Source organism: Dasypus novemcinctus, chromosome 20 (genome assembly GCF_030445035.2).
Source record: "Dasypus novemcinctus isolate mDasNov1 chromosome 20, mDasNov1.1.hap2, whole genome shotgun sequence".
Classification (NCBI taxonomy): domain Eukaryota; kingdom Metazoa; phylum Chordata; class Mammalia; order Cingulata; family Dasypodidae; genus Dasypus; species Dasypus novemcinctus.
Genome location: NC_080692.1, coordinates 20,753,222 through 20,769,219, shown reverse-complemented (window position 1 = coordinate 20,769,219; position 15,998 = coordinate 20,753,222). Strand labels below are relative to the sequence as shown.

General features: G+C 40.1%; 1 protein-coding gene across 3 annotated transcripts in view; it reads left to right on the top strand.

Moving 5' to 3' along the window:
* Window positions 1–15,001, top strand: part of LOC101435567 (maestro heat-like repeat-containing protein family member 1) — a 149,941-nt gene extending 134,940 nt beyond the window's left edge. For all 3 annotated transcript variants that reach the window (XM_058282585.2, XM_058282586.2, XM_071210119.1), the window contains one exon: window positions 14,384–15,001. In XM_058282585.2, coding sequence (XP_058138568.2) covers window positions 14,384–14,667 — 284 coding nt within the window. In that variant the 3' untranslated portion in view covers window positions 14,668–15,001. The remainder of the gene's footprint in view (window positions 1–14,383) is intronic.
* The last annotated feature ends 997 nt before the right edge of the window (window positions 15,002–15,998 follow it).

The window sequence follows — 15,998 nt, the reverse complement described above, 5'->3', positions numbered from 1 at the left end:
CCCCCCGCCCCTGGTTGTCTGTTCTTGGTGTCTATTTGCTGCGCCTTGTTTCTTTGTCCGCTTCTGTTGTCGTCAGCGGCATGGGAAGTGTGGGCGGCGCCATTCCTGGGCAGGCTGCTCTTCCTTTTCACGCCGGGCGGCTTTCCTCACGGGCGCACTCCTTGTGCGTGGGGCTCCCCCATGCGGGGGACACCCTTGCGTGGCACGGCACTCTTCGCGCGCATCAGCGCTGCACATGGCCAGCTCCACACGGGTCAAGGAGGCCTGGGGTTTGAACCGCGGACCTCCCATATGGTAGACGGACGCCCTAACCACTGGGCCAAAGTCCGTTTCCTATAAATGATTTTTATATACTGATTTTGTATACGAATTTGTTTATTACTTCTACTAGTTTTTTAGTGGCTTCCTTAGGATTTTCTATATAGGAGATCATGTCATCTGTAATCAGAGAGAGATTTGCTTCGTCTTTTCCAAAGTGGATGTCTTTTGTTTCTTTTTCTTGACTAATTGTTCTGACTAGTGTCTCTAGTACTATATTGAGTAGAAGTGATGAGGAAGAACATCCTTATCTTTTTCCTGATCTTAGGGGGGAAACATCCAATCATTCACATTAAGCATGATGTTAGTTATGTGTTTTTCATTGATGCCCTTTATCAGTTTGAGGAAGTTTCCGTCTATTCCTAGTGTGGCAGTTTGATATAATTATGAATTCCAAAAATAGATATTGGTTTATGTTTGTAATCTGGTCTGTACCTGGGCATGATTAAGTTATGATTAGGGCTTTGATTGGGCCACATCATTAGGGTGTTGAGTCCCCACCCACCAAGGGCATGGCAAAGGACAGAGTTGAAGCTTTTCGATGCTGAGGGTTTTTGATGTTGAAGTTTTGATGTTGGAGTTTGATGCTGAAACCAATGTCTATTTTTGGAGTTCATAACTAAGCCTTAAACTGGAGCCTCGGGAAGCTCACAGAGGAAACAGAAGCAAGCCCTAGGAAGAGAGGAACCCTGAACCTTGAGAGAAGCAAGACCCTGGAAGGGAGGAACCCAGGAAGCCTGAACCCTCGCCAATGTCAGCAGCCATCTTGCCCCAACATGTAAAAATAGACTTTGGTTACGGGAAGTAACTTATGCTTATGGCCTGGAATTTGTAAGATCCTAACCCAAATAAATACCCTTTATAAAAACCAACCTGGCAGCAAACTTGGCCCAGTGGTTAGGGCTTCTGTCTACCACATGGGGGGTCCGCGGTTCAAACCCCGGGCCTCCTTGACCCATGTGATGAGCTGGCCCATACGCAGTGCTGATGTGCACAAGGAGTGCCATGCCACACAGGGGTGTCCCCCACATAGGGGAGTCCCATGCTCAAGGAGTGCGCCCCATAAGGAGAGCCACCCAGCGCGAAAGAAAGTGTAGCCTGCCCAGGAATGGTGCCGCACACATGGAGAGCTGACACAAGATGATGCAACAAAAAGAAACACAGATTCCCATGCCGCTGACAACAACAGAAGTGGACAAAGAAGACGACGCAGCAAATAGACACACAGAACAGACAACCAGGGTAGGGGGAGAAGGGGAGATAAATAAATAAATGTTAAAAAAAAAAACAACCAATTTCTGGTATTTTGCATCAGCACCCCTTTAGCTGACTAATATACCTAGTTTATTAAGTGTTTTATCATGAAAAGATGTTGGGTTTGTCAAATGCTTTTTCTGCATTATTGAGAAGATCACTTAATTTTTGGTGTTTATTCTTTGGATATGACATATTACATTAATTGATTTTCAGCTGTTAACTGATCTTTGCATTCCTGGGATAAATCCCACTTGATCATGGTGTATAATTCTTTTTTTTTAATATGTTATTGGATTCAGTTTGCTGTTATTTTCTTGAGGATTCTTGCATCCATATTCATAGGAGATATTGTTCTGTCATTTTCTTTTCTTGGAATGTCTTTGTAATGGTTTTAGCATCAGGGTAATATCGGTCTAGTAAAATGAGTTGAGAAGTGTTCCCTCCTTTCCTGTATTTTGGAAGAGTTTGTGAATAATTGCTATTAATTTTTATTTAAAATGCTTGGGGAAGCGGATTTGGTTCAATGGATAGAGCATCCACCTACCACATAGGAGGTCCAGGCTCAAACCCAGGGCCTCCTGACCCATGTGGTGAGCTGGCCCAGGCGTAGTGCTGATGCATGCAAGGAGTGCCATGCCACACAGGGGTGTCCCCCATGTAGGGGAGCCCCAAGCACAAGGAGTGTGCCCTGTAAGGAGAACCGCCCCCCATGAAAAAAGTGCAGCCTGCCCAGGAGTGGCCATCGCACATACAGAGAGCTGACACAGCAAGGTGATGCAACAACAACAAAAAAAGTGACACAGATTCCCAGTGCCACTGAGAAGAATATAAACGGACACAGAACACACAGCAAATGGACACAGAGAACAGACAACTGGGGGATGGGGGGTAGAGAGAAATAAATTTAAAAAAATAAATCTTTTAAAAAAAATAAAATGCTTGGTAGAATTCAGCAGTGAAGCCATCTGAGTCTGGTCTTTTCTTTGTGTTATTATTTTTTTTCTCTCTTAATTACCAGTTCCATTGCTTCACTCATTACAGTTGATTCAAATTGTCTATTTCTTCTTGGGTCAGTTTTGGTAGTTTGTGTATCTTAGAATTTGTCCCTTTCATCTAAGTTACCTAATTTCTTGGCAAGTAATCGTTCATGCTATTTCTTTATAATACTTTTTATTTCTATAAATGTCTTGTGATTTAAGCCTTTTCTCTATTTTTCTTGGTCAATCTAACTAAAAATGTGTCACTTTTGTCGATCTTTCCAAAGAACCTGTTTTGGGTTTCAATATTTTCTCTATTGTTTTTCTACCCTCTATTTCATTAATTTCCATTCTAATCTTTATTTCCTTCTTTCAACTTTATTAGGTTTAGTTTACTCTTCTTTATTCAGTGTTTTAAGGTGGAACATTAGATTACTGATTTGAGATTTTTCTGTGAATTTAAGATAGGCATTTATAGCTATAAATTTCTCTCTAAGCACTACTTCAGCTGCATCCCATACATTTTTATATGTTGTATCTTAATTTTCATGCATCTCAAAATATTTTCTAATTTTCACTTTGATTTCATCTTTGACCCATTGTTTATTTAGGAGTGTGCTGTTTATTTCCACATATTTGTGAATTTCCAAATTTTTTTCTGATATTTCTTTCTAATTTCATTCCATTGTGGTTGGAAAATATACTTTGTTATTTCTATCCTTTTACATTTGTTGAGGTTTGTTTTATGGCCTAGATATGGTCTATCCTGGAGAATGTTCCATGTGTACTTGAGAAGAATATATATTCCATTGTTTGGTGGAGTGTTCTATAGGTGTCTTTAGATCTAGTTGTTTTACAGTATCATTCAAGTCTTCTATTTCCTTATGATTTTCTGTCTAGTTGTTCTATCCATTATTGAAAGTGATATATTGACATCTACATGTATTATTGTTGAATTGTCTGCTTTTCCCTTTGTTATGTCAGCTTTTGCTTCATGTATTTTGTTGCTTTGTTATAGGGGCATATGTTTATAATTGTTATATCTTCCTGAATAATTGACCCTTTTATCATTCTAAAATATCTCTTTTTAGCTCTAATACCACTTTTTGTTTTAAAGTTATTTTGTCTATCATTGTAGCTACTGCAGTTTTATTACAGTTACTACTTGAATGATATCTTTTTCCATCCTTTAATTTTTTTAAAAGATTTTTTTAAAAAATTTATTTCTCTCCCCTTCCCCCCCTCCCCCAGTTGTCTGTTCTCTGTGTCCATTCGCTGTATGATCTTCTGTGACCCCTTCTATCCTTATCAGTGGCACCGGAAATCTGTGTTTTCTTTTTTTTTTTTCTTTAAAGATTTATTTATTTCTCTCCCCTCCCTCCAGTTGTCTGCTGTCTGTGTCTATTTGCTGTGTTCTTCTGTGACCACTTCTATCCTTATCAGCAGCACTGGGAATCTGTGTTTCTTTTTGTTGCATCATCTTGTTGTGTCAGCTCTCTGTGTGTGCAGTGCCATTCTTGGGCAGGCTGCACTTTCTTTCGTGCTGGGTGGCTCTCCTTACGGGGTGCGGTCCTTGTGCATGGGGCTCCCCTACGCGGGGAAACCCCTGCGTGGCACGGCACTCCTTGCATGCATCAGCACTGTGCATGTGCCAGCTCCACACGGGTCAAGGAGGCCCAGGGTTTGAACCGTGGACCTCCCATGTGGTAGGCGGATGCCCTATACATTGGGCCAAGTCTGCTTCTCTGTGTTTTCTTTTTGTTGCGTCATCTTGTTGTGTCAGCTCCTCGTGTGTGCAGCACCATTCTTGGGCAGGCTGCACTTTCTTTCACACTGGGTGGCTCTCCTTATGGGGCGCACTCCTGGCACATGGGGCTCTTCTACATGGGCGACACCCCTGCGTGGCATGGCACTCCTTGTGTGCATCCGCGCTGCGTGTGGGCCAGCTCATCACACAAGTCAGGAGGCCCTGGGTTTGAACCCAGGACCTCCCATGTGGTAGGCAGACGCCCTGTCTGTTGGACTAAATCTGCTTCCCTGGATCAGGCTTAAGCTGACACAACAAGATGACACAACAAAAAGAAACACAGATTCCTGCTGCTGCTGCTAAGGATAGAAACGGTCACAGAAGAACATACAGCAAATGGACACAGAGAGCAGATAACTGGGGGGAGGGCAGGGGTGGGGGAGAAAAATAAGTAAAAAATAAATCTTTAAAAAAAAATCCAGTCTGATAATGTCTGCTTAAAAAAAACTGGGATAATATATATATAATACAAAAGTTCCCATTTTAACTATTTTTAAGTATACAATTCAGTGATGTCACTTTTACAATGTTATGTGACCATCAACACCATCCATTACCAAAACCTTTTTATCACCTCAAACAGAAACTCTTTACCTACTAAGCAGTAACTCTCCATTCTCCCTACTCCCAGCCCCTAGTAACCTCTTATCTACTTTCTAGTCAATGAATTTTCTCATTCTAGCTATTCATATAAGTGGAATCACACAATATTTGCCTTTTGTATTTGGTTTATTTCACTTAACATGATGTCTTTAAGGTTCATCCATGTCATAGTGTGTATCAGAACTTCATTCCTTTTTAGAGCTGAATAATATTCCATTGTATGGATATACTGTATTTTTTTAATCTGTTCATCTATTGATGGATACTTGGGTTGTTTCCATCTTTTAGCTATTGTGAACAATGCTGCTACGAATGTTGGTGTACAAGTGTCTGTTTAAATCCCTGCTTTTAACTCTTTGGGGTATGTACTTAGGAGTGGTAATTGCATGTTCAACTTTTTGAGGAACCGCTAAATTGTTTTCCACAGCAGCTGCACTATTTTCAATTCCCACCCACAATGTATGACAGTTCTTATTTCTCCACATCCTTGCCAACATTTATTATTTTCCTTAAAAAAAAACCCCAAACAACAACAAAAAAACCCAGCTATCCTAATGAGTTTAAAGTGGTATCTCATTGTGGTTTTTCTTTTTTTTTTTTAATGAAAATAAACTTTATTATTACATCAAGTAATAAATACATACAAAGTTGCAAACAGTTCTAGTCATTTCTTTCCAGACATTTTGATCAACTTACAGGAAATACAGAACTGAAATCTATATACAGTCTCAGTAAAAACAAAAACAAATAACAAGTAAAACAAAACAAAACAAAAGCCAACTCAGGCAAGCCAATGTGGTTCTGTGGTTGAGTGCTGGCTTCCCACATACAAGGTCCTGGGTTCAATACCCAGCCCCTGGTACCTAAAAAATAAAAAAATAAAAAAAAGTCTTACAGCAATCTTAACAGGTAATCTAAACAAAGGCCCCTCAACTAAATTTAATGCAATAAAGGGTATTACACCCAGAAAAATAGATTGGTTTACAAACATAATATATCTCTTTTGGGGATTTATAAAATAATTTCAAACTGCCACACAGCATTGTATTAGCTTATGAAAAGGGACAAAGAACAATTTAGATTACATAAACATTTAAAAGAGAAGACTGAAGTGAAATATTGATTGGTATCTTGGCAAAGGACAGTTCGGTGTAAGACAGGTAACTTTTCCACATATTATTATTTTTTAATCAATGCATATGGGGTGAAAAAAAAAGAGTACTTTCTTCAATTTGGTAGGTTCAGAGCTTAGTGAACCACAGGGGCGGGGGAAGGGGAGAAATAAAAACAAACTGTTAACATTTTGAAAACAAGAGTTTCATCTGAACAGGAGAGATGGCCGTAAATTCTCATCTTGTAAAAGATGGAAAGCCTTCAAAGCTAACAAGGTGGCTAGGATCTGGTATTCCGTTCTGTTCAACCAAGCACTCCCGAACTAGGCTTCTAATATGAATGATGCCTCATTTCAGTCTGTCCAGGTCTGATTTCTTTTCCCAAGTCTTCAATGAAGCCAGCAGCTCAGCATATTTGTTTGGGGGTACCTGGCTGTTCCCGGTTCCTGGGTGTAGCCAGGGGATGGTGGCCCATAGTCACTCAGTAATTGGCAGTACTGTGAGGATGCTGGTGGAAGGAGCAGACACTTACAGCTACATTTAGGGAGGCAGTGGGCAGCTGGAAGTTCAAGTTAATTTTGTAAGATCCCTGTGGGAGGGAGGCATGAGGTCATTGTGGTTTTGATTTGAATTTCTCTAATGGCTAATGATGTTAGACATCTTTTAATGTGCTTATTGGCCCTTTTTATTATCTTCTTTAGAAAATGTCTATTCAAGTCCTTTGTCCATGTTCAAATTGGGTTTTGTCTTTTTGTTGTTGAGTTGTCGTTCTTTATATAGTCTGGATTACCTCTGCGTTTTGGGTTGGGTTGTTTAATCCAGTCACATTTAATGTTATTTTCAATACAGTTTTACTTACATTGCCATTTTACTTTTTGTTTATAATGTTTCATGTCTTTATTCCTTTATTCATTCAGCTTTTCCTGCTTTCTTTTGCATTAAGTGAATATTTTCTAATGTAGCATTTAAATTTCTGTACTGATTTGTTCACTATAACATTTTTGAGTTGTTGTTTTCTTTTTTGTAGTTCTTATGGGGTTTATTATATACCTCAACTTATCAAAATCAGCTTCATAGTTATACTAGCTTAATTCTAGAGATAAAGAGAAACATTATGTCCTGTGTGGCTCTATTTTCTTTCTCACTCTTCTACAATATTTTTGTTATATATATCTTTTAATAATAAACCCAACAATATATTGTTATAATTATTACTTTATGCTCTGTAGTAATTTCCTTAGCCTGCTCCTATGCACCACCTTTATGCATATATTCTATGCATATTATTTTATACTTTTGCTTTTTAAATCAGTTAAGAGAAGAATGGAGGAAAATTTACATTTATACTGTATTTTATAATCACATAATCACATTTATTGGTACTTTAAAAAAAATATGTATACAAATTCCAACTGGTGTCACCTGCTTTTAGCCTGAAGACCTTCTTTTAGTATTTCTTGTAAGGTGGTCTTCTACCAAAAAAATTCTCGTTTTTTGTTTATCTGGGAAAGTCTTTATTTCACCTTCAGTTTTGAAAGATAATATTGATGGATATCAGATTCTTGATTGACAGGTTTTTTTTTCCTTTCAGCACTTTGAATGCATTATTCTTCTGTCTTCTGGCCTCTGTTTTGTCTGCTGCTAAGTCATCTGTTAATCTTATTGCGGTTCCCTTATAAGTAAAAAGTCATTTTTTCTCCTGCAACTGTAAAGATTTTCTCCTTATCTTTGACTTTCAGCATTTTTACATTGATGTGTCTGTTTATGGATCTCTTCATATTTATCCAATTTGGAGTTCATTTAGCTTCCCGGATGTGTAGATGAGTGTTTTTTCAACAACTTCCATAAGTTTTCAGCCATTTTTCCTTTGACTATTTTTTCTATTCCTTTCTCTCTCTCCTCTACTTCTGGTCTTCTACTACATGTATTTTGGTGCACTTACTGGTGTCCTATATCTCTGATGTCCTCATCATTTTCTTCACTGGTTTTTTTCCTTTGTTCTTGGTTTGCATAATCTCTATTTATGTTTTCAGGTTCACTTATTCTTTCTTCTCCTTGTTCAAATCTACTGTTAAAATCCCCTAGTGAGTATTTTATTTCAATTATTAAACCTTGAAACTCCAGATTTCCATTTGGTTGTTTTATATAATTTCTATCTCTTTATTGATATTCTCTATTTGATGTGAAATTGTCATCATTACTTCCTTTACTTTTTTTTTTAGTTGGCTATACGTTTATTTATTTTTTTAATTAATTAATTTATTTTTAATGTTACATTTAAAAAATTGAGGTCCCCATATACCCCCCACCCCTCTCACCCCACTCCTCCCATAACCACAACCTCCTACATCATCATGGGACATTCATTGCACTTGGTGAATACATCTCTGAGCACTGCTGCACCACATGGTCAATGGTCCACATTACAGTTTACATTCTCCCCCAGTCCATCTAGTGGGCCATGGGAGGACATACAATGTCCAGTAACTGTCCCTGCAGTACCACCCAGGACACCTCCAAGTCCTGAAAATGCCCCCACATCACATCTCTTCTTCCCATTCCCACCCTCGGCAGCTACCATATCCACTTTCTCCATCTCAGTGTTACATTTACTTCCACTACTAATCACATTAGTTCCAGAATAGAGTATCAGTAAGTCCACTCTAATCCAAACCCTATTCCTCCATTCCGTGAACCCTGGGATGGCTAGGTCCACTCCACCCCTCTATTGAGAGGGTGCCTCGACTCTACTTGGATGATGTAGGCACTCCTCCTCCTGTTTGCAGTTGTAGGCACTCTTGCCTCCCTGGTGTGGCAGTTGACCTTCTTCACCTCCCTGTTAGCTGGCCAGGGTAAGTCCAATAAACCAGAGGGTAGGAGTTGCAAGTCTGTTGAGGCTTAGGGCCTGGCTATCACATGGACAGTCCAGAGATTCAGGTCCCCCAAATATACACTAAACCCCAGTGCCAACCACGGGTCCGGTAAAAGTGACAGGAGAGGCTTGTGAACAAAGATCACATCTGAGTCCAACTCCATCACACTCAGGACCACAAACTCCAAAGTAGGGCCAACTGACATGGCACTGAAGTCCATTTGCCATGACCATAGAACCTGTGGGTCTCTGTAGCCTTCAGAAGAACCAATACCTGGTATTGTATCTACTTTAGCTGTCTCTGGGACTCTGCTAAGGTGTGCATAAGGGCAACCCCTCTGATGACCTCCCGGCTCTTTTTTAGAGACTCATAGCCATATAAACTCATTTGTCCTTTACATTTCCCCCTTTTATTCAGGGTCAAAAAGCATTTTTAACTCCTGGTATTACATGGAGGCTGAGATATTCTGCTGGTCTGAGTTGACCCTTTTATTAAAGGTCATTCTCCAGCTACATCATCAGCTGGTACTTGGTAGTAATCCCTCAGTGCCAGGGAGGCTCATCCCTGGGAGTCATGTTCCATGCTGGGGGAAATTTACATGCTGAGTTTGGCTTCGAGACTAGCCACATTTGAGCAACATGGAGGCTCTCAGGAGGTAACTCTTAGGCAGCTCTAGGCCTAGTTCTTATTTCAGGCCCACAGGCCCACAAGCATAGTCATTAGCATCAAGGGCTCATTGTTGGACCATCCTTCCTTATTGGTCTTAGCCATTGCACTCAGAGGATTGTTGCTGTTCCATTGGGGAATGCAACAGAGCTCCCCCGGCCAGGAACTCAGCATTCCCCCAGCCATTGTTCCCAACTGTAACCATTATGAAAATATCCAAACATTTTTATGCACCCCGCACATATGCCCTGGAGAACTCCCTCCCAACCATGCTCCCCCCACCAATAACACACCACACCAGTATTCCTCCCCCACCACCATTGAACCCTTCTGTGGTCCAAAACCTCCCTGAAAATGAAGCCCAATATATTTCCAGGTTCCATTAATAGTAAAATGGGATATAGTGATGGGTTTAGAGGTTAGATATAGAATACATACTAATTTAGAAAAATTAAAGTAAAAATAAATTGGGGTGTCAAAAAATTAAAAAATGAAAAAGCTTTGTTTTTGATGTTTTGCCTTCCATCACTGCAGTAAGTGTTGCCCTGTATGCACAATGGCAAGGCAACTTTTTCCATCTCTTCCTCAGGGTCTACGTACTTTCTTTGTCTTTTCTTTTTCTTTTTCCTAATTATTAAGCTTGTCTTCACAAAAGTTTTAGACCACAGTAATTCATATATACAATATACAGTACTCCCACATATTCAACATCAGACATTTTGTCCCTTGCCCAGCAATAATCTTTTTACATGTTCATACGATATTTACTGCAACTGATGTACAGATATTGAGACAATAGCTTTCAAACAAGGTTACACTTGGGTTTGCATTGTGGTCTATATTTTAGACTATACGATTTTCTAAATTTTTAGTTATCTTATGTTTTACATTATGATTTACATTTTAGCCTATAGGCCCCTATACACTTTTGGGTGTAATTTACCATGTCCTATATCCATCCTTGTGTAATCTTGTGGAACACTTCCATTGCCCCACAGTTACACTGATTCCACTTTTTCAATACCTCTTTCCCCCTCCCCTCATGGCCCACAGTGACAATCATTCTCATTGCTTGAAGGGTCAGGTTCAGAGATACTTGCAACAATGTTGAGGGCTTGACATGCTTGACTGTCCTAATGTATTGGGAGCCATGATTTCTCTCGAGAGATACAATTCCCTCTATTTGAGAACATCAGTCCTCCCCAGGATGTGGGTATACCTTCACTCTCATTGTATGGGTTTCCATCCAATGATATAACCCACTACGACAAAATGAGCACTCGCACACTCCCTAGAAGCCTGTCCTATATCAGATTCTCCCCTTTAAGGAACCTTATTATATTTTTGAAAAAGTTTTCTCAACAATATACTCTCAACCTCATACCTGACAATCTCCTATGTTCATATGTTCCCCCAACCTCCCCCCATTTCTTGGGATATATTACTCATTCTCCCATCCCTAGCCCCCCTCAAGCCCACTAAGCCCCACCCAAAGGCATCCCTATGCCCCCATTTTTATCCTTTCCCTGCACAAATACTTACCTCCAGCTTATCATAGATTTCACCCAGGTAGGTGTCAGCTCGCGAACTTCCTCTACCCCCCAAATTCCTTTAAGCCTATCATGCAGTCTTATTTCATATCATTTAGGTCATGTAGTATTTGTCCTTCAATGCCTGGGTTGCTTCACTCAACATAAGGTTCTCAAGGTTCATCCATGTTATCACATGTGTTTGTAGTGTATTTGTTCTTAAAGCTGAGTAGTCATCATACCTTCCTTTACTTCTTTAGTCATGGTTTCCTTTAGGTCAGTGTTTGATATTTGTTGTGATCCCAGGTGGGCTGCTCCCAGCTGTTTTATCCCCCAGTTCTCTCCTACAAACTAGCTAGCCTACAGTCTAGGCTGTACTTTGACTCTTCTACCAATTGTATTTCACCACAACCTCCATTGTTCTTGAGAGGGCCCTTAGAACTTCTCCACGCTCTGTTGCAAGTGAAATCAGTTCCTTTGGGAAGAGATAAGGAGCTGTTTTATGGCCTGCTTCTCCCCCAATGTAAAACCTTTGAGCCAGTTCTCTGAAAATGGGGATGGGAACAATGGAAAGCTTCTCATGACACTCCTGATCCAGGAGTTGAGCACTCGGTGGGGGGAGGGAAAGCTTGCCTCTCCTGATGTGGAACCACTGCCTTATAAGCCAAGACAAGATGATCCAGGTCCCCTTATTCTTAGGACTGGTTAATTGGGGTGGGGGAAGGTGATTATCAGTGCTTGTGATGGGTGGTAGGGATTGTTCAATTCATTTCAGTACCAAATGGAAATGATTTCTGAATTATTTGTACTTCACTATTTTTTCATGCCATAGTTTCCTTCCTCTGATACAGAGACAAAATTAAAATATTTGTTTTTATAGATAATGCTCTTATATCTAAGCCCCTTTGTATTTAAGAATATATGTGCATATTTGAATGTCGCAGGTTTGCTCTTGTTTTAGGGTTGTAAATGTTTGTCTTCAGGGTGTCTGCCTTCTGGACTGAACCCAGTTAGAGTATCCCAGTATCTGTTGTGAGATTATACTTTGGATTTGTTGCTTTTGAGGTAATGGTGGACTAATACCTCGAAGAGATTGCCTAACTGGACAGTTGTTAAGACAACTGGAGATTGACAGTCTTATTTCCTTTATGGTTTACAGATCTTTATCTAGAGAAAAAGACTTTGAACTAAATGATTTCTAAGGCTCCTTTCTGTCCTCCAACTCGGTGTAATGAAAACCCTGGACTTCAGCATCAGCCAGCCCATTGTTCACACCCTGACTCTTTCAATTACTAGCCATGTGACTTTGGACAAGTTACATAATTCTCAGTTTCTTCATCTGTATCACAGGGATAATCGTGCTTATATTAAAAGCTATTTTAGGTACTAAATAAAAATGTCTATAGAGCACTGAGCTTCACTTGGCACAAAGAAGTTCCCTGAAACATTTTTTGTTGACTTGATTCAAGGCTGGGGCAGGAGATGATAATAAGGGTAGCAGGTAGGGAATAGACTTATAGCTATGACTAAGGAAAGATGAATTTGTCACTTTCTTCTCAGAGAGTAACCATGCCACCTCTAGAACTCTAGTCTTTGGGCATCAGTATCTGTCTGCTTAAGGCTCTAATCCTGGCTTCAATTTTGACCCTGACATTTTATATCTCTGCTGCCTTCCCTTTGCTTTTACAACTGAGGTCTCTGTTTTGTAGTAGTGCCCCCTCCCATTCCTCCCAACCACCGCCTGGGGTGTTTAGAAAGGTATATCCAGAATAGAGATCCTAGACTCCTCAGTCTCCTAGGTCTCTGAGAATTCACCTTGCTGTCCTCATCCCACTCAGCCTCCAGGAAGGACAGTGCCTAAATCACTTAGACAGGATAGCACATTCCCCAAGGAAGGTAATTCTAGTTAAACTCACATCTAATACCTAATAAGCCTTGAGATCAAGAAATGTTTCTTCAAATAACTGCCATTTTTTCTGTTATAGCTTAATTCCAGCTCTTTTATCCTGTCCTAAGTACAAATGAGATCAGCATGCTGCAGCTGACTTGGTTGGGTTTGCAGGCCTTTTAGTTTTGTGTAGCCTGTCTTTCCAAGATTCAGTCTGTTCTTTCTATTCATTATGTGCTAAGTAATGTCCTGTGTCATCTTCTCTGCCCCACCCTAATCCAAGCCCCTACCATTCCCTAGCTGGACCACTTGGAACAACCCCCAACACCATCATCTTCCTAATATCCACTCTTGCTACTATTCTCCACATGGCAACAGATTCTCTTTAACACATGTACATTGGATTATGTCACTCCTTTTCTTAAAACCTTCAATAGCTTTCTACTGCTCTTGGTGTTAAAGTTTTGTCTCTTACCCTGACCCACAAGGTCTGCTTCCCTCTCCAGCCTTAGCCCCCTAACACAAATGCCCCTCTCCCTCCTGCACACACTAGAAGCTGCAGTCATGCTAGCTACTTTCTACACCATGGACCCCCTCCTGCTGGGAAGGCATCTGCCCTGCTCTGCGTATGGCTGGCTCTCATCCTTTGGAGGTTTGCTCAAATGCCACCTCAGGGAAACATTCCCTGACTGGCCTGTCATTAGGGGTCCTTCCCACTTGTTGTCTCTCACCACTCCATTACATTTCCTCCTAAGCGCTTCATGTGTTCACTTTTAAATTTTGTCTTTCTCCACATGAGAATGTTAACTTCCAGAGGGTGGGGAGTTTGTCTTTCTTGTTCACCACTGTATCCCAGCACCTCGCACAATATTCTGTGTTCTCTGCACAGTTCACAGTGTGCAATAAAGTTGTTGAATAATTAACGAATATTGTTTATAACAGTAAAAAAATTATCACAACCTAAATATTCATCAATGGGGGTTCATCAAGAAATTATGATAGACTCATGCAAGAGCTATTATGTTGTATATAGGAATATTTTATGGAACGATAAAGGTATTATCTCCAATTTTGAAAAAAAATGGTCTCTACTAGGTGTTTTTAAAAAAGTACTGCAGAGATGGATACTAGAATATTAACAGTATTATCTTTGGGAGTAGGATTATGAGTGGTTTTTCTTGCTTTCCTTTTTAAAAAAAATAATTTATATTTAATTTTTTTCTACAATGAAACAACTATTATTGTTACGGTGACAAAAATGATACCAATTAATTTATGCCATAATGATCTGGCATGTGAGGTGGAAAATAATGAAACCATCAGAATCTGAACTGACCTCTTTTCATGTTTCAGCTCTCGAAAATCTGAGGGATGATCCTGTGGAAACTATCCAGTCTTTAGTTGACACTGTTCTGAAAAAAATTGACACATATATGCACCCTGAGTCTGAATATGCTTCTAGGCTGAGCCGAATGAGCAGTAGCTTCTTCAAATTCTCTGGATTCAAACCCCCAGCACCCAGGAAGCGACTTTTCAAGATTGGCAAACTGGAAGAAGTTGATAATAAGGAAAAGAAACACTGGAATTGGCTCCGACTCCATGTAAATTCATTGCCTAGCTGGCACCATGGAAGGTGAAAAATACTCCACTTGTGTTAGGCAATGTACCTAAAAGGCCAGCAAGCTCACAAACATTAGATGCTGAAAATATACAGAAAGAAGATGTGGCTGTCTAAAAATAAGTTATTCCCAATTCACCACAAGTATTTAGAACTGGGATTAAATCTTTTTTTCAATGTTTTACTCCACAGTAGCCTCTTCACCTTTTGTGTAACTGGATGGGCTACTTTGGATTAAACCCAGGGAGGCAATTTTGATCTTTGAAGATATAGTCCATTTCTTGTCCTCTATCTCCCTAGGGAACTGTGGGTTATCAGCACATACTTTTGTCAATAAAACTTTCTCATCATTAGGCAAAATGGCTTCCATAACAGTTATTGGGGATTGGGAATAGGGGATAAGCCTGAGTAACAGGAACAGCTCTGGAAACATCTTCAATTTGCAGGGAAGGTTTCATATGCCAAAAGAGAGGAGTAGGGTAGCAGCAGAATAGCACAGTGCCTCGTTTTCAACTTTTTTTCCATCTCATACATGTTGGGTGAAATTCCCATGCTTGACATACTATCATGAATATATTCAGATTACAAGTTAGAACATTAAAAAGGTGGGCTGTGGGTTACCTACAAGGGAGTTCCAATAATTCCAGCCCTAGATCTCTACATGAGAGCACATTAGATTGCTATAGAGTGATTAACATTACTGTTAGGATCATTTTGAATCCATTCTAATTTATTTCAAAATACCATTCTAAAACTTTGGTGTGACCCCTTGCCCCACCACCACCACCACGTAATAGCTATTACTAGATTTTTGTGCCACTTCAGACCTCTGTGCTTAGCTTCCTTGTGCCTTATTCCTCATCTACAAAGTGGTAATTCTAATAACTCCCCCATCATCTATTCTCCCCTTCTTTGTAATAGTACCCCCATTTTTAACAGTGCACTTGGTTTCCCAGCCTCCTGTACAGCTAGGCATGGCCATGTAACTAAGCTCTGACCAAGTGGAGGTAAAGGAAAATGGAAAATGTAACTTCCAGGAAGTGTTCTTATAGGGCAGGGGCATATCCACTTTTGTCCTGCCCCTCTTCCTGGTGACTAGAATGTAGACATCATGGCTGGAACTTGGATAGCTATCTTGGACCATCAGGAGGAAGTGATCTATTGAGGATGGCAGGGCAAAATGTTGGAAGGAATCTAGATTAGATCATATAGCTAGGAGAGCTGTTTACCAGCTTTGGACTGCTTTCCTTCCAACTTTGTTTATATGAGGGAATAAATATAGAGGTGTGTGGATAAACTCTTATCTAATAAACAAATGTTTGGGTTTTCTGTCACAGGCAAACCCAACCT